Source organism: Crinia signifera, chromosome 7, assembly GCF_055691185.1.
Source record: "Crinia signifera chromosome 7, ASM5569118v1, whole genome shotgun sequence".
In the NCBI taxonomy this organism is placed as follows: domain Eukaryota; kingdom Metazoa; phylum Chordata; class Amphibia; order Anura; family Myobatrachidae; genus Crinia; species Crinia signifera.
The window spans coordinates 64,261,331-64,277,246 of record NC_139223.1 but is presented as its reverse complement, the minus strand read 5'-3'; the positions used below and the strand labels follow the sequence as shown (position 1 = coordinate 64,277,246).

General features: G+C 39.2%; 1 protein-coding gene across 1 annotated transcript in view; it reads left to right on the top strand.

The window, feature by feature from the left end:
- The window catches only part of DCUN1D3 (defective in cullin neddylation 1 domain containing 3), a 42,782-nt gene that overhangs the window by 21,065 nt on the left and 5,801 nt on the right, over window positions 1-15,916 (top strand). Inside the window, exon 2 of the mRNA XM_083153250.1 lies at window positions 1,190-1,720. Within this exon, the coding sequence (XP_083009376.1) occupies window positions 1,190-1,720 (531 nt within the window). The remainder of the gene's footprint in view (window positions 1-1,189; window positions 1,721-15,916) is intronic.

Sequence of the window (15,916 nt, the reverse complement as noted above, 5' to 3'; positions counted from 1 at the left end):
TAGTTGTGGTCTTTACTGGAGGCAATTATGTATAATGCAGGTATTATAAATCACCACACAGGCCAGTCCAACAGGAGATGCATATATTACTCAACCTTGACTGATGTGTCGTCTTATTATATTGTTGACCTAATATACCTGGCATATTCCTATTTAAAGGGCATACACACAGAGCGACCCATGCTTCATTTCTAAGGGATCTAGTCAGATCACTTAGAAATAAAGCTTAAATCGGGCCATGTGTACAACCTATAGCGCTGGTGATGCTCGGACCCACGTATTGCCATATCTCCTGCAGATATAGATAGTGCATGCACGGTCTATCCTGCTTTAATCGCTTATCAGCACATGCAAAACAGTGCTCCGCACACATCACAGGTGCAGCGATGTGTGCTGAGCGATCTGTGCGTAGGCAGCACGCAGGGCACATGTCGCCCCATGTGAACGGGGCTTTACTATTTTTCAGTAATGACTACCATCATGTTTATAAAATAACTACAATACAAATTCCTGTTCACAATTTTCGAAACTATATTCTTAAGCCTTCATAATTTGGGTGATCTACAATCTTTACTATGTTAGGTCAGATTTAAGTGGTTTACCATCTTAAGGTGCGTACACACCATACAAGATTTTTGATTATGTACGATAATGCTAACTATATTTATCCTGCATATCATCTAGTCTAGTGTGCATGCAGTCTATAGTTAGTGATGCGTTAAAAAAAACCTCCCCTCGTCTAAACATGCAGTAGAATTCTGATATTACCAGTGCAGCATACTCCTGGATATGGCCGCTGAAAACTATTGCTAGTGTTCTGTCCTGTGCAATTCAGTTAGGCAGTTCAAGGGCAAATTGTTAATGATCTTGTATAGTGTATACCCAGTTTAAGATCTGTTTAGGTTTAAAAAAAAAAAAAACTTTTTCTTTTATGGTAATAGAAGCAGTTTTATTAATACACTGTAATGTACATTTGTACACCTGAAGAAAAACCCATTTGTTACAGGTTTCCTGTTTTGCAAATACTGAATCAGTATAGGAGCAGCATGGAAGAAAATAACTTTTAACGAACTAGACTTTTTTTTTAGTTCTACTTCTATAATTATTTTTAGTACTTTATTGGTTAACAAATGCTTCTTTTGTGCTTGTATCCTATTTAGCCTTATATGTGTTTTTGTTTTCTCCCCAGGTTAGACAGCTTCTCGGGATGGAATGTTGATGTGTATCGAACATCGTGTGAGGCGGTGTCTGGTACAAGGTGGACTGCACTGAAACTGGACACCCTCAACATGGGCCAGTGTGTCACAAAGTGTAAGAATCCTTCATCCACACTAGGCAGCAAAAATGGTGAGCGGGAGTCAAACAAGTCACATAAGAGAAGCTCAGGGCACAAAGACGATCACACGCCAGCAGGTGGGAAGGCCTCAGGGGACATCCTAGTCAATGGAACGAAGAAAGCGCAGGATGCCGCAGTAGAGTCAACTAATCCTCTGGAGCCTTGTGGCGATGCAAAGAAGAAAGAGCAAGGAATGGGAGTGGCAGTTTCCTCCTTACAGCGTATTGAAGAAATGTTTAGAAGATACAAGGATGAGCGAGAGGATGCCATCTTGGAGGAGGGCATGGAACGGTTTTGCAATGATCTATGTGTGGACCCAACAGAATTTAGGGTGCTAGTTTTAGCTTGGAAATTTCAAGCCGCAACCATGTGCAAATTTACTAGGTCAGTTCACCACTTCATATACGCAAGATTGATGTCATGAGAAATTGTGGCCTACAGGACCTCTGAGTCTAAAACACAAGTTGCCGTGTATAAAAGAGCTGTGTTTACTGTTCACAAATATAGGTATAAAAGTTTCTCAAATTTGTTAGACCTGAAGATATTTTGAAGTCAAATTTTAATCAGTTGGGGAAAAGTATTCCTTTTGCTCAGATAATCACTGTCACACACTGCAGTCTGTTTACCTGACTGACGGTAGAAAAATGCAATGATAATGTTATGGGATTTATTCTTAAGTGTTTTATATAGCGCAGCAAATTGCGTTGCGCTTTACAATTGGAAGCAGTTATAACCTAAACTGGGTAGTTAGTCATTAAAAATAGCAAGCTCATAATCTATAGGGAAATAGGCATCGATGCACACTCATAGGTGTTTTCTAATGCATAGTGGTCCACCAGTTTACAAAGGTTCGTAGTGGGCTCCATGATATTTTTACCCAGGATGGTGGAAATGTGTGAGAGAAAATAAGCCATGATATATTTGCGCTGTACAGTGGGGTTGTGATTGGGTAAGAAAGGTTTATGAAGGATATGTGGGTGGTGCTCGAATTTGATAAGCTTACACAAAGAGGGGAGTTTTCAAGGAACACTTGAAGGTTTGGAGACTAGAGTAGAGTCCTATTGTGCATGGGAGGGCATTCCACATAGTGGGTGCCAGCCACAAGTCCTGCAATCGTCATTTGTAGTCCTAGTGGTCTTTTCACTTGAGTAAGAGGCCGGAGTCCTCCTGGAAGAACTATGTTTTGGGTGGGGTGCCAAATTGACAAATCTTCTCCAGTTTCTCCACATAGGTGTGTGGTGTGCAGCCAAATTGGTTGTTGCTCACACTCCTGTGTGCGACGAGCTTTACACACTGCTGCATTGAAATTTTTAGTGCAATTCTTAACTATTCGGGTTCTGACAAAGTGCTTGCACCTTATCCTGAATGTGTGTGAATATGCTCTTTTATTGTTTTTCTTCTTCAAACATTTAAGATTCCATACCAAGTGTGAAATGATTAGCAAATATAATTACTTCACCACCTGGTAGCTTTAGAAAGCTTGATAAATCTCGCCCATAGTGTTACATAATTTTTTTACCATAAGTAAATTCTGATGCAACCTATTTATAAAGGAGTGTAAAGTACAATGCTGGTTTCTCGTTTTGGGCAGACTGGTCCTGAGAGTCACACAACCACACTGTGCTCCATGGGAAGGGGGGGGGGGGGGATCATTCTGTTATCCCGGTTTGGAATGGTAAGTAGCTGGTGTAAATGTGTGCAGGTGATTTTGAAACCTTTTATTTCTACGTTTTAAATATATGCAACCTCTCAAGATGTAACAGAAGTTGGCCAAATACTTCATTGAATGTGACATTGTTTTCATATGACCAGTTTTATTTATTTCTGTTTTTTTAAATAGATATATGCTATAACTTTGGATAGCATTTCCTAAATATCCACAACATGTTACACTAAACGTAAAAAACAATATGATTTCATAGTAAGATAAATGTCAATGTCTTGAAATTGCATCTTGAACAATAGTTGTCTTTAAAACCCGATATACTGTAATTTATAACTTCTGTATATTGCTAATGTTAGAGCACAATATAAAGCCATACATCTGTTAGTGTAAAGCCCTGTACACACTAGACGGCCCTACCTATGCTGATCTAGTTTACTTTCTGGTGGCCAATATTGTGTGAGCACACTGCACGATATGGGCTGCCGATATTGTTCAGTGACATCACTGAAACATGCAGGTCGTTTGGCTACATAGCTGAATTGACCTGCATGTTCAGCGGAGATCAATATTTGTTAATTATGCATGGAAGGGCAAATCGTTATCGATACGTAGTGTACACACTAGATGATATAGTGAATGATATGGCTCAGAAACCCCTTTTACACCAGAAGCAAATTACCGGATCAAAGCTTTTCAACCCTGGAATTTGCTGAAAAACCGGGTGCTCTTTCACACCACAGAAAAACCCGTGTTTTTCGGCAAGTTCCTGGGTTGAAAAGCTTTAAGGTAATTTGTGGGTGGTGTGAATTAGTCAGGCTGAACCCGGCAAAATAACCTGGCTCTGCTGGGTAATTGTCGGGTGGCCAGTGTGAAAGGGTTATTAGTGAAAATTTTCACTATATCCTCTAGTCCAGGGGTCCTCAAACTATTTTGCTCTGGGACCCCATCAGACAATACAAATAATTACAGGACCCCAGCAAGTTACTGCATATGGTCATGACATCACATGTGTAGTCAGCAAGCAGACAGAACATACATGGCAGCATTGTGGGGGGGGGGGGGGGGGCACAGAATTATGGGAGCAGTCTGAAAAATCTGTTGAATTGACTGTTATTTTAGACTCCTTGAATCACTGACTGAGCTTAGAAAAGTCTTCAGCCTGATGGTCAGCAACATGGAGTTACGACCCCATGCTGAGAAGGTCAGGACCCACAGTTTGAGAACAGCTGCTCTAGTCTGTATGGGGTTTAAGATATAGGGGGATATTCATAGCTGATGTTGTTGTGCGAAAACGCACGGCAATAAAATATTTAATGACTGCGCATATGTACAGATTGCAGTACACATGTGCGAGGACAAATGGCGACAAAAACTACTGTAGCTATTTATTTTTTCATTTGGAATCCCCTCCCAACTTGACTCACCGGAAACCAGCATTTGGGTGTGGTCAGGAAAAACGCAGGGATGCCCAAGCGTTGTTAAGGAGGTTGTGTCACTTCCGCTCCAGCCTCGATCAGCCGGTGTCTATAGCACACTTGTGGAAGGGTCAGGGTTAAGTACAGACTGCACACACTGGAAAAATCATTCAATGGTGATTCATTTGCAGCTGAATGATCACTGATATTTCCGCAAGCCATTTGCAGACTTGCACAGGGAGGGTTTTCACTCTGTGTGGGCGGCGACTATCTGACCACAGGGCTCTGCAAATTTGCACAGCAGCGGTCAGCTTTGAATAACGCCCATTTTCATTTGGGTGGGGTATAATGGATCTAAAATGTCTAGGTCCTTGATGGCTAACCTTGGCACTCCAGCTGTTTTGAACTACACATCCCAGCATGCTCTGCTACAGTTTTGCTATTTGGCTATGCTAAAACTGATGCAGGGATGTTGTAGTTCAACAGCTGGAGTGTCAAGGTGAGCCATCACTGGTCTAGGTCAACATGATAATAGTCACCATAAAAAAAATAGTTTGCCTTTATCAGGGATTAAATATAGGATTAGTGTTGCCAAAATGATTAGATTTATAACAACATGTTTCTGTGTTTTTTGTTTTGTAACTTGATCATAGTTGGCAGGTGAGGTTGTCCTTTCATTGGCTAAAGGTATTGTGGAGTATGAAGCCTCAAACATCATGTAATTGCCCCAACTGATGCGTTTCACCCAATACATATTCTAAACATGGTTTCAAAGTTCAGAATATCCCATTTTAATTTGCGTTTACCACATCCAAATTGAAGGAAGGGTTTAGGAATGACTGCTTTGTAATATAAGTAATATAGGAGGTGAGCAGGATAACGTGGCGCTATCTAAAGGGATCTGCCTAATGGATCTCACGAGGTGTATCCCAATTTCACCTCAAGATAAAAATAATCATAGAAGAGGGGTGTGGAGATCCACTAATGGGCGCTCCCTATGATTCAGAAGATGGAAGTGGGGGGTGGTGCAGAGAATAAAGGAGAAGTGAAATACTTCCCCTCGTCTTCTTCTTCTTTGATAGGCTGATTTCTCCTGTTGATATCCTTTAGTTTGAGTGTTGCTGATTTCAAGGGTGTCTCGACGGTTATATGGAGAGGGTGAGAAAATCAAAAATATCCACAGTGAGAGATGTCCCTGGGGTAAAGAGCATGTTATCAATGATGTCACTTGGATCTATGGTGGCGTACCGAACTCACTTGTGACAACAAGGATATATGTATGTAAAGGTATCTTTTGGGTCAGTGAATAAGATGGCGTACCGGTACTCACGTGGCAAAATGAAGGTTAAAGCACATCTAGGTTTCTTTAAAAGTCCATTTTTATTTGACAAGGAGATAGCAAAGTTAAAACAACTATATGATAAATAAGGAAGGTGTAGAGTGGACTGTGAGGTGCCTTCCCAAGTGGTAGTTGGATGTAGTCAAACCGGATAACAAAACACCCAAGTTAACACTGGTTAGCTGCACTCACCTTCACAAACTTTCTGCCTCCTATGGGTACACTAGATCTGGGCCAACATGTTTCGAGATAGTCGTATCTCTTCTTCAGGATCCAGACTAGTGTATTCAATGTGGCTCTATATAAACCTTAAGGTACTTCCTGTTCCGGTTGGTGTGATCCCGGAAGTGATTGAACATTATTTTTTAAAAAATGGGAAGCCAGATATATATAATCATGGTATATAGTCTCCTATAGCTGGCGCTCCGTTTTCTATTAAAAACGAGGGGTACTTTCCTATGTGCGGTATATTTAGGATCTCTGTACGGCAGCACTGAAGGTGCTAAGTTCCGGCCGGAAGTTCCCGTGACGGAGCTTCTCCTAGGTACACCCGGAAGTCCAGTGCTTCTCTGTGACTTCATTCGGGGGCGGAAGTGATGTAGTCTGTGTATGACGGCCGGGAGTTCATCTGTTGGTTCTGCGTACACCCGGAAGTCTATAACCCGGACGGCTTCATTGGGTGGAGGTGCCGTGGAGACGGTTCATAATGCCGGATGTCCATCTGTTTGTACACCCGGAAGTTTTATTCCATATTGGCTTCACTGGGTGGAGGAGATGATGGTGTATATATGATAATTTCTGATGTTGCGTTGTACTGTGATACACGTTTATTTATTTATGGTGAATGATCTAAAATATAGGAAGAATTAATGAGAAACGTATAATGATAAGATTGAATGGTAATAAAACTGATGAAATTAGTGAAGATATAAGAATGTATATATATATTATTTGACAAGTGAAATATAATTAATATACTGTAAGATAACATAGATGAAATGATAATAAAAGTGAATAGATTATTTTGCAAATATGTGTACTGATATTCTAAATGGGTTCCTTGGAAAAGTGTGTAATAATATGGTAATACCGGGAAATACGGACTCTTAAGGTTGTGCTGTAATGATATAAGGGGTATAGAATGAAACCATAATAAAAAGAAGAAGAGAGAGAAGAGGGACGGAAAAAGAATGAGAGGTGTGAATAAAAGAAGGGAGTTATTGGGTGAAAGATAAGAGAATGAGCTGGAAGAACTGAAAAAAAAAAAATGAAAAAAAAAAAAAAAAATTATGTAAAAATGAGAAAATGAAATATAAACCGGAGCGATGGTGACGGGATAGAAAATGATCAGAGAAACCATTTTAATTCGAAATCTTGATTGAGGCCTGATGGTATGAGGGTTTTGAATTTGTATATGAGCTTCATTTCAGCTCTGGCTAGATTTACTTCTTGATTTCTGTTTTTCCAACTGTTGTTAATTTTTTGAACCCCAACAAATCTTTTTATATGATTAGTGGAGCAGTTATGTGTGGTTTTGAAATGATTGGCAAGACTGTGGGTGGATAGTCCTTTTTTGATGTTTCTTAGATGTTCCGCGATCCTAACTTTTAAAGGTCTGGTTGTCCTGCCGATGTAGAATAGTCCACATGTGCACTCTATTGCGTATATCACATTAGATGTCTCACAAGTGATAAATTCCTCTATTTTCTTTTTGTTGTTGTTGATGGTTATGTCGGTATATTTAGATGTTTCTGTTTTAATATTTCTGCATCCAATACACATTGCACACCGGTGAAATCCTTTCGTTAGTATTCTTGTTCTTTTTTCCTCTGGTAGACAACTTTTTACTAGGTGATCCTTGAGATTTTTTGATTTTCTATAGACAAATTTCGGTCTGGGAGGGAGGATGTTCTTGAGGATGGGGTCTTGTTGTAAGATGTGCCAATTCTTCTTGAAAATTTGTTCTATTGCTTTGTAGTTATGATCGTATCTGGAAAAAAATGCAAACTTGAAGTGTTCATTGTTTTCTTTGTTTTTTTGTTTGTTTTGTATGATCATATTTCTGTCCTTTTGGTTGACTTCTTCAATTAGTTCTTCCAGGGTATTGTCTTTGTATCCTTTGGCCTTAAAATCTTCTTTCATGGTTTTTGCTTGTGTGAGAAAAGTTTCGCTGTTACTACAATTACGTTTAAGACGTAAAAATTGGCTTTTGGGGACACTTTTAAGCCATGGTACGTGATGTTGACTCTTGGTCGGTATATACGTATTTGCATCTGTGGGTTTGTGGTAAGTTTTGGTTTGTAAAGTGTTATTGTCGATGTAGATGGTGAGGTCCAAAAAGTTTATTGTGTCTTTGCTGAGTTGAAATGAGAAGATTATGTTTTTATTATTTTGATTAAGGGATTCTGTGAAGTCCTTAAGTTCTTGTTCCTCTCCTTCCCATATTATCAGCACGTCATCAATATATCTTTGCCATTTTTGTAATTTAGTGTTCCAGATGTTGTTATTGTAGATGGTGGTTTCCTCCCAGTACGCCATAAACAAATTGGCGTAACTGGGAGCGAATTTTGTCCCCATTGCGGTTCCTCTAATTTGTAGATAATAGTTACCCTCAAAGTAGAAAAAATTGTTGTACAGGATGAATGAGATGGAGTCCAAAATAAAGGCTTTAGTGGGTGATGAATGGTCAGTTTTTTCCAGATAGTGTTTTATTGCTTGAAGGCCATCTTCGTGTGCTATACATGTGTATAAAGCAGTTACGTCTCCGGTACCAAGTATTTTTTGATCATTCCAGGTCTCGTTTTGGAGTTGTCTTAATAAGTCTCCAGTGTCTTTGAGGTATGCTTGATTCTGTTTTACTAGTGGTTGCAGAAATGAGTCAATTAGAGCTGAAAGGTTGGAGGTTAATGAGTTAGTACCCGCTATAATAGGTCTTCCTGGCGGATTTTTCCTGTCTTTATGGACTTTCGGAAGAATATATATGGTTGGAGTGGTATCTTCCTCGATGTTAATGAAGTCGTGTTCTCTTTTGTTTATGCCTCCATTCTGTAGATGTTTATCAATTAATTTTTTGAATTCTCCTTTTATTCTTGTGGTTGGGTCCAGATTGAGTTTTTTATATGTGCTCTGATCGTTAAGATGTTTATATACTTCTGTTGTATAACGGTCTTTATTCATTATGGCGATACCACCGCCCTTATCGCAAGGTTTGATAATCAGATCTTTTTCTTTTTCCAGAGTTTTCACCGCATCCCTTTCTTTTCTTGTTAAGTTATGTTTCACTTTCTTCTTTTTAACATTGATCTCTTCTATTTCTTTGACTATTTTGCTAAATGTATCAATGAAATTTCCTTTGATGAACGTGGGGTAAAACTTAGATTTTTTCTTTAGGGTGTTATGTAGAGCTTCTTCCTCGATTTGTTGGTTGGTGGTAATATTTGGGGATTCAGTGGTGGGCAGGGTTTGGTTGGTTGTTTCCAAATCCTTTTTCGTAAAAAATTTCTTCAGAGTTATTTGTCGAATGAATTTATGTACGTCAATGAATTTCTCGAAGGGATCTGACGTTGACGTGGGAGCGTACTTGAGTCCTTTGCATAATAGATCTTCTTCTGTTTTGGAAAGACATCTATTGCTCAGGTTGAATATCATGGAAGATTCGGTGGTAGTGTTTTCTGTAGTTTTTGGTATTTCGGTGAGGGCCTTCCTCTTTTGAATTCTTTTCCTGTTTTTATAATTCTTTTTGGAGAGTTTGCCCCCTCTTTTTCCCCGTGTTTTGCGGAGACTCACTTGAAGATGAGCTTTCTTCTTTTTCTTTTTTCTTCCTCTGTTCTTTTTGTCTTCTCCTCCAATCTTGTCCTCTGTTCTAAAAAAGGATATCTATTGGAGTGGGTGGAATTTTGAAGAAAGGTTTCTATGTTGGGGTGACTAGGGCCGGGAATTGCTTCATTTGTAGATCTATGTCTTGTTGTAGATGTCCTATTTTCTGATGGAGATCTTTCCTTTCTGGGATTTGTTCTTCTGGAGCTTGGCGAGTTCTTCCTTATTTCTCTTCCAGTATGTCTAAATTCGATATTTCTTTCTTGGTATGTAGAATGATGGGGTTTATTCCTTAGATTCTTCTTTGGAGAAGATCTTTCTTTTATGATGTCATTTCGGGTGTGATTTCTAGAGTGGAATATCCTGTTGGATGTTGGATGTTCTCTTTGATATGGTCTCCTATTTCTATTCGCCGTTTGTGATGATGATGCATACTTATTTATTTGTGGTATATGGTTTTGATGTCTTCTCCAGTCTTGGTAATTTTCATATTTTTTGTCCAATTTCTCTGGGGTGTATCTTCTGTGAATGAATGGTGAAGATTTATGAGGTGTCCTCCGTGGGGCTTCTCTCCATGTAGTTCTTCCTTGTGTAGAATATTCATATTCCCTCGATTTCCTGATGTGTCTAATTTGTTTATGTTTTTCTTTGTCTTCTTTTTCCTGGTTTCCATATTTGAGGGTGTAGGTTTTCGTTTTCTTCTTTTTATGTTTCTCCTTTTCTCCTATAGTGGTTTTTGTATGTGGTTTTTGTGAAGGACCAAATTTGTAATATACATAATCTCTTTGAAGTTTTTTCTGTTTCTTCACTGTGAGTTGTTTAGTGTTTTTATCAATCCTCTCTATGATGTTCTTTTCCCAAATCGGGAAGGTCTCCATGTTTGAAAATGGTTCCATAAGTGTTTGTAGGAGATCCACTCTTTCTGAAGTGTCTTTGAGTTTTTTCCTTTGTTCTTTTAGGACTAACTCCATAAGTGAAAATGAACATGTGTTCAAAATGATGTTCCATTCCTTAGTGAAATCTTCCGATTGTTCTTGAAATGATGGGCTTTTCTTCATACGTAGGCCTTTGGGGATGATGTGTTCAGCCATATACTTCTCGAGTGTGGCGACCTCCCACCACAGTTTGTTTTCTTTTACCAGCCAGTCTCCTAGTTTGAACATAGCTAGTTTTAATTTTTCATTGGTCATTTCTGTATCTTCTTCATTGTGTGTGATCCTAAATACTTCTTCTGTGTCCTCTTTTCTTTTTTCCCTATGTCCGAACATGATATCGCTCGAACCCTGCTGTCTGGGAGACAGAAACTTAAGTAATATAGGAGGTGAGCAGGATAACGTGGCGCTATCTAAAGGGATCTGCCTAATGGATCTCACGAGGTGTATCCCAATTTCACCTCAAGATAAAAATAATCATAGAAGAGGGGTGTGGAGATCCACTAATGGGCGCTCCCTATGATTCAGAAGATGGAAGTGGGGGGTGGTGCAGAGAATAAAGGAGAAGTGAAATACTTCCCCTCGTCTTCTTCTTCTTTGATAGGCTGATTTCTCCTGTTGATATCCTTTAGTTTGAGTGTTGCTGATTTCAAGGGTGTCTCGACGGTTATATGGAGAGGGTGAGAAAATCAAAAATATCCACAGTGAGAGATGTCCCTGGGGTAAAGAGCATGTTATCAATGATGTCACTTGGATCTATGGTGGCGTACCGAACTCACTTGTGACAACAAGGATATATGTATGTAAAGGTATCTTTTGGGTCAGTGAATAAGATGGCGTACCGGTACTCACGTGGCAAAATGAAGGTTAAAGCACATCTAGGTTTCTTTAAAAGTCCATTTTTATTTGACAAGGAGATAGCAAAGTTAAAACAACTATATGATAAATAAGGAAGGTGTAGAGTGGACTGTGAGGTGCCTTCCCAAGTGGTAGTTGGATGTAGTCAAACCGGATAACAAAACACCCAAGTTAACACTGGTTAGCTGCACTCACCTTCACAAACTTTCTGCCTCCTATGGGTACACTAGATCTGGGCCAACATGTTTCGAGATAGTCGTATCTCTTCTTCAGGATCCAGACTAGTGTATTCAATGTGGCTCTATATAAACCTTAAGGTACTTCCTGTTCCGGTTGGTGTGATCCCGGAAGTGATTGAACATTATTTTTTAAAAAATGGGAAGCCAGATATATATAATCATGGTATATAGTCTCCTATAGCTGGCGCTCCGTTTTCTATTAAAAACGAGGGGTACTTTCCTATGTGCGGTATATTTAGGATCTCTGTACGGCAGCACTGAAGGTGCTAAGTTCCGGCCGGAAGTTCCCGTGACGGAGCTTCTCCTAGGTACACCCGGAAGTCCAGTGCTTCTCTGTGACTTCATTCGGGGGCGGAAGTGATGTAGTCTGTGTATGACGGCCGGGAGTTCATCTGTTGGTTCTGCGTACACCCGGAAGTCTATAACCCGGACGGCTTCATTGGGTGGAGGTGCCGTGGAGACGGTTCATAATGCCGGATGTCCATCTGTTTGTACACCCGGAAGTTTTATTCCATATTGGCTTCACTGGGTGGAGGAGATGATGGTGTATATATGATAATTTCTAATGTTGCGTTGTACTGTGATACACGTTTATTTATTTATGGTGAATGATCTAAAATATAGGAAGAATTAATGAGAAACGTATAATGATAAGATTGAATGGTAATAAAACTGATGAAATTAGTGAAGATATAAGAATGTATATATATATTATTTGACAAGTGAAATATAATTAATATACTGTAAGATAACATAGATGAAATGATAATAAAAGTGAATAGATTATTTTGCAAATATGTGTACTTATATTCTAAATGGGTTCCTTGGAAAAGTGTGTAATAATATGGTAATACCGGGAAATACGGACTCTTAAGGTTGTGCTGTAATGATATAAGGGGTATAGAATGAAACCATAATAAAAAGAAGAGAGAGAAGAGGGACGGAAAAAGAATGAGAGGTGTGAATAAAAGAAGGGAGTTATTGGGTGAAAGATAAGAGAATGAGCTGGAAGAACTGAAAAAAAAAAAATGAAAAAAAAAAAATAAAAAAAAAAAAAAAAAAAAAAAAATTTTTTTAAATAAAAATAAAAATAAATAAAAATAAATTTTTATTTTTTATTTTTATTTTTATTTTTATTTATATTTATTTTTATTTTTATTTTAAAAAAATTTTTTTTTATTTTTTCATTTTTATTTTTTCAGTTCTTCCAGCTCATTCTCTTATCTTTCACCCAATAACTCCCTTCTTTTATTCACACCTCTCATTCTTTTTCCGTCCCTCTTCTCTCTCTTCTTCTTTTTATTATGGTTTCATTCTATACCCCTTATATCATTACAGCACAACCTTAAGAGTCCGTATTTCCCGGTATTACCATATTATTACACACTTTTCCAAGGAACCCATTTAGAATATCAGTACACATATTTGCAAAATAATCTATTCACTTTTATTATCATTTCATCTATGTTATCTTACAGTATATTAATTATATTTCACTTGTCAAATAATATATATATACATTCTTATATCTTCACTAATTTCATCAGTTTTATTACCATTCAATCTTATCATTATACGTTTCTCATTAATTCTTCCTATATTTTAGATCATTCACCATAAATAAATAAACGTGTATCACAGTACAACGCAACATCAGAAATTATCATATATACACCATCATCTCCTCCACCCAGTGAAGCCAATATGGAATAAAACTTCCGGGTGTACAAACAGATGGACATCCGGCATTATGAACCGTCTCCACGGCACCTCCACCCAATGAAGCCGTCCGGGTTATAGACTTCCGGGTGTACGCAGAACCAACAGATGAACTCCCGGCCGTCATACACAGACTACATCACTTCCGCCCCCGAATGAAGTCACAGAGAAGCACTGGACTTCCGGGTGTACCTAGGAGAAGCTCCGTCACGGGAACTTCCGGCCGGAACTTAGCACCTTCAGTGCTGCCGTACAGAGATCCTAAATATACCGCACATAGGAAAGTACCCCTCGTTTTTAATAGAAAACGGAGCGCCAGCTATAGGAGACTATATACCATGATTATATATATCTGGCTTCCCATTTTTTAAAAAATAATGTTCAATCACTTCCGGGATCACACCAACCGGAACAGGAAGTACCTTAAGGTTTATATAGAGCCACATTGAATACACTAGTCTGGATCCTGAAGAAGAGATACGACTATCTCGAAACATGTTGGCCCAGATCTAGTGTACCCATAGGAGGCAGAAAGTTTGTGAAGGTGAGTGCAGCTAACCAGTGTTAACTTGGGTGTTTTGTTATCCGGTTTGACTACATCCAACTACCACTTGGGAAGGCACCTCACAGTCCACTCTACACCTTCCTTATTTATCATATAGTTGTTTTAACTTTGCTATCTCCTTGTCAAATAAAAATGGACTTTTAAAGAAACCTAGATGTGCTTTAACCTTCATTTTGCCACGTGAGTACCGGTACGCCATCTTATTCACTGACCCAAAAGATACCTTTACATACATATATCCTTGTTGTCACAAGTGAGTTCGGTACGCCACCATAGATCCAAGTGACATCATTGATAACATGCTCTTTACCCCAGGGACATCTCTCACTGTGGATATTTTTGATTTTCTCACCCTCTCCATATAACCGTCGAGACACCCTTGAAATCAGCAACACTCAAACTAAAGGATATCAACAGGAGAAATCAGCCTATCAAAGAAGAAGAAGACGAGGGGAAGTATTTCACTTCTCCTTTATTCTCTGCACCACCCCCCACTTCCATCTTCTGAATCATAGGGAGCGCCCATTAGTGGATCTCCACACCCCTCTTCTATGATTGCTTTGTAATATGTAGCCCCCTATTTTGCAAGGGACTAAAAGTAATTGGAGAGTTGACTCAAAAGCGGTTTCATGGACCGATCTGGGCTCTTCCTTTATTTCCTAACTGAAGTATGAAAAAGGTCTGGAGCTGATTCTAAGTGTGGGAGTTGGATGCTGTCATCCTACAACATACAGTCAAATAGCCTGTCAGTGCAAAATGGAAAAGATAGCTGGAGTCTTAGGAGTAGCCCTAACCAATAGTTGGTACCTTCTGAGAGAAATCCATAATGGTGAGGGTGGCAGCTTGAAAAGGTCCAGACGTCTGTGGACGACAACAGTAGTGGATGGCCACTAATAGTACTGCAGTGTAGGTGTAGTAAGCATTGATAAGCCAAAGGAGAAGTGGCCCATGGCAACCAAACAGCTGTTCTGTATTATTTTATATTATGCAAATTATAGATGTTACTTCAGTGCTGATTGGTTGCCATGTGCCCTTCTCTTCCCTTATTGCTTCATACATCTACCGCTGAGTTACTAGTATTTATTGATGATGTGATTGAAGCAGCCAGATAGATCTGAACGTATGTACGAATATACAGTCTTCTTAGATTCAGCCAAATTCTGTAAAGTTGATGGCACTTCACAGTAAGGATGAACAGTGACCAGCAACACCCAGGAGTAAAGTAACCAATGAGTTTTTAAAGCATAAAGTGAAATATTCTGCAATAGGTGAGTCATTCCCCCCTGATCTCATCTTGACGGGATGCAGTCAAAATCCCGGTGTTCAAAATCCCGGTGTTCAAAATCCCGTCGCCAGAATCCCGACACTTTCTCCCTCTATAGGTGTCCGACACCCATAGAGGGAGAATAAATTAGTGTGTGGCGAGCCCGCAGGGGGGGGGGGGGGAATCCACCGCCACCCCACCCGCCCCTTTGTCGGGATTTTAAGCGTCAGGTTTCCGACCGCCTGGATTTAGTGTCAATCCCATCTTGACTGAACATGAATTTATCTTGCTTAAGACCCAAGCTAAATGGAGATAGAACCACAAATAACTGAAGTCCACTGCAGAGAAGGCCTGGCAAGTCCTAACAAAGAAGGAAGCTCAACATTTGGTGATATGCATGGGTTCTAGGCATCAAGCTGTCATTGTCCCTGCAAAGGATTCTCAACAAAGTGTGTATGTATGTATATATGTGTATGTTTTTTTGTTTTGTTTTTTTTACACAATATTCTTGTTTAACCCCTTTTTGCGTAACTGCATCTGGTCCTGTATGTGGCAATTCAATTCTTGATTTCAAGCAATGACCTCTCAGTTGAAAGAGGAGGTTGAGTCATCATCCAACCATGTAGAATAAGATTACCATTACTTGAGTGCTTGTACACCCTTCAGTTTCTGGCCGGTTATGTCTAAAATGATATAACTGGCAGCAAATGTGGACACCTAAAGCAAATTTGTATATTTTACACACAACAATACTGCAGTTTGCGGTG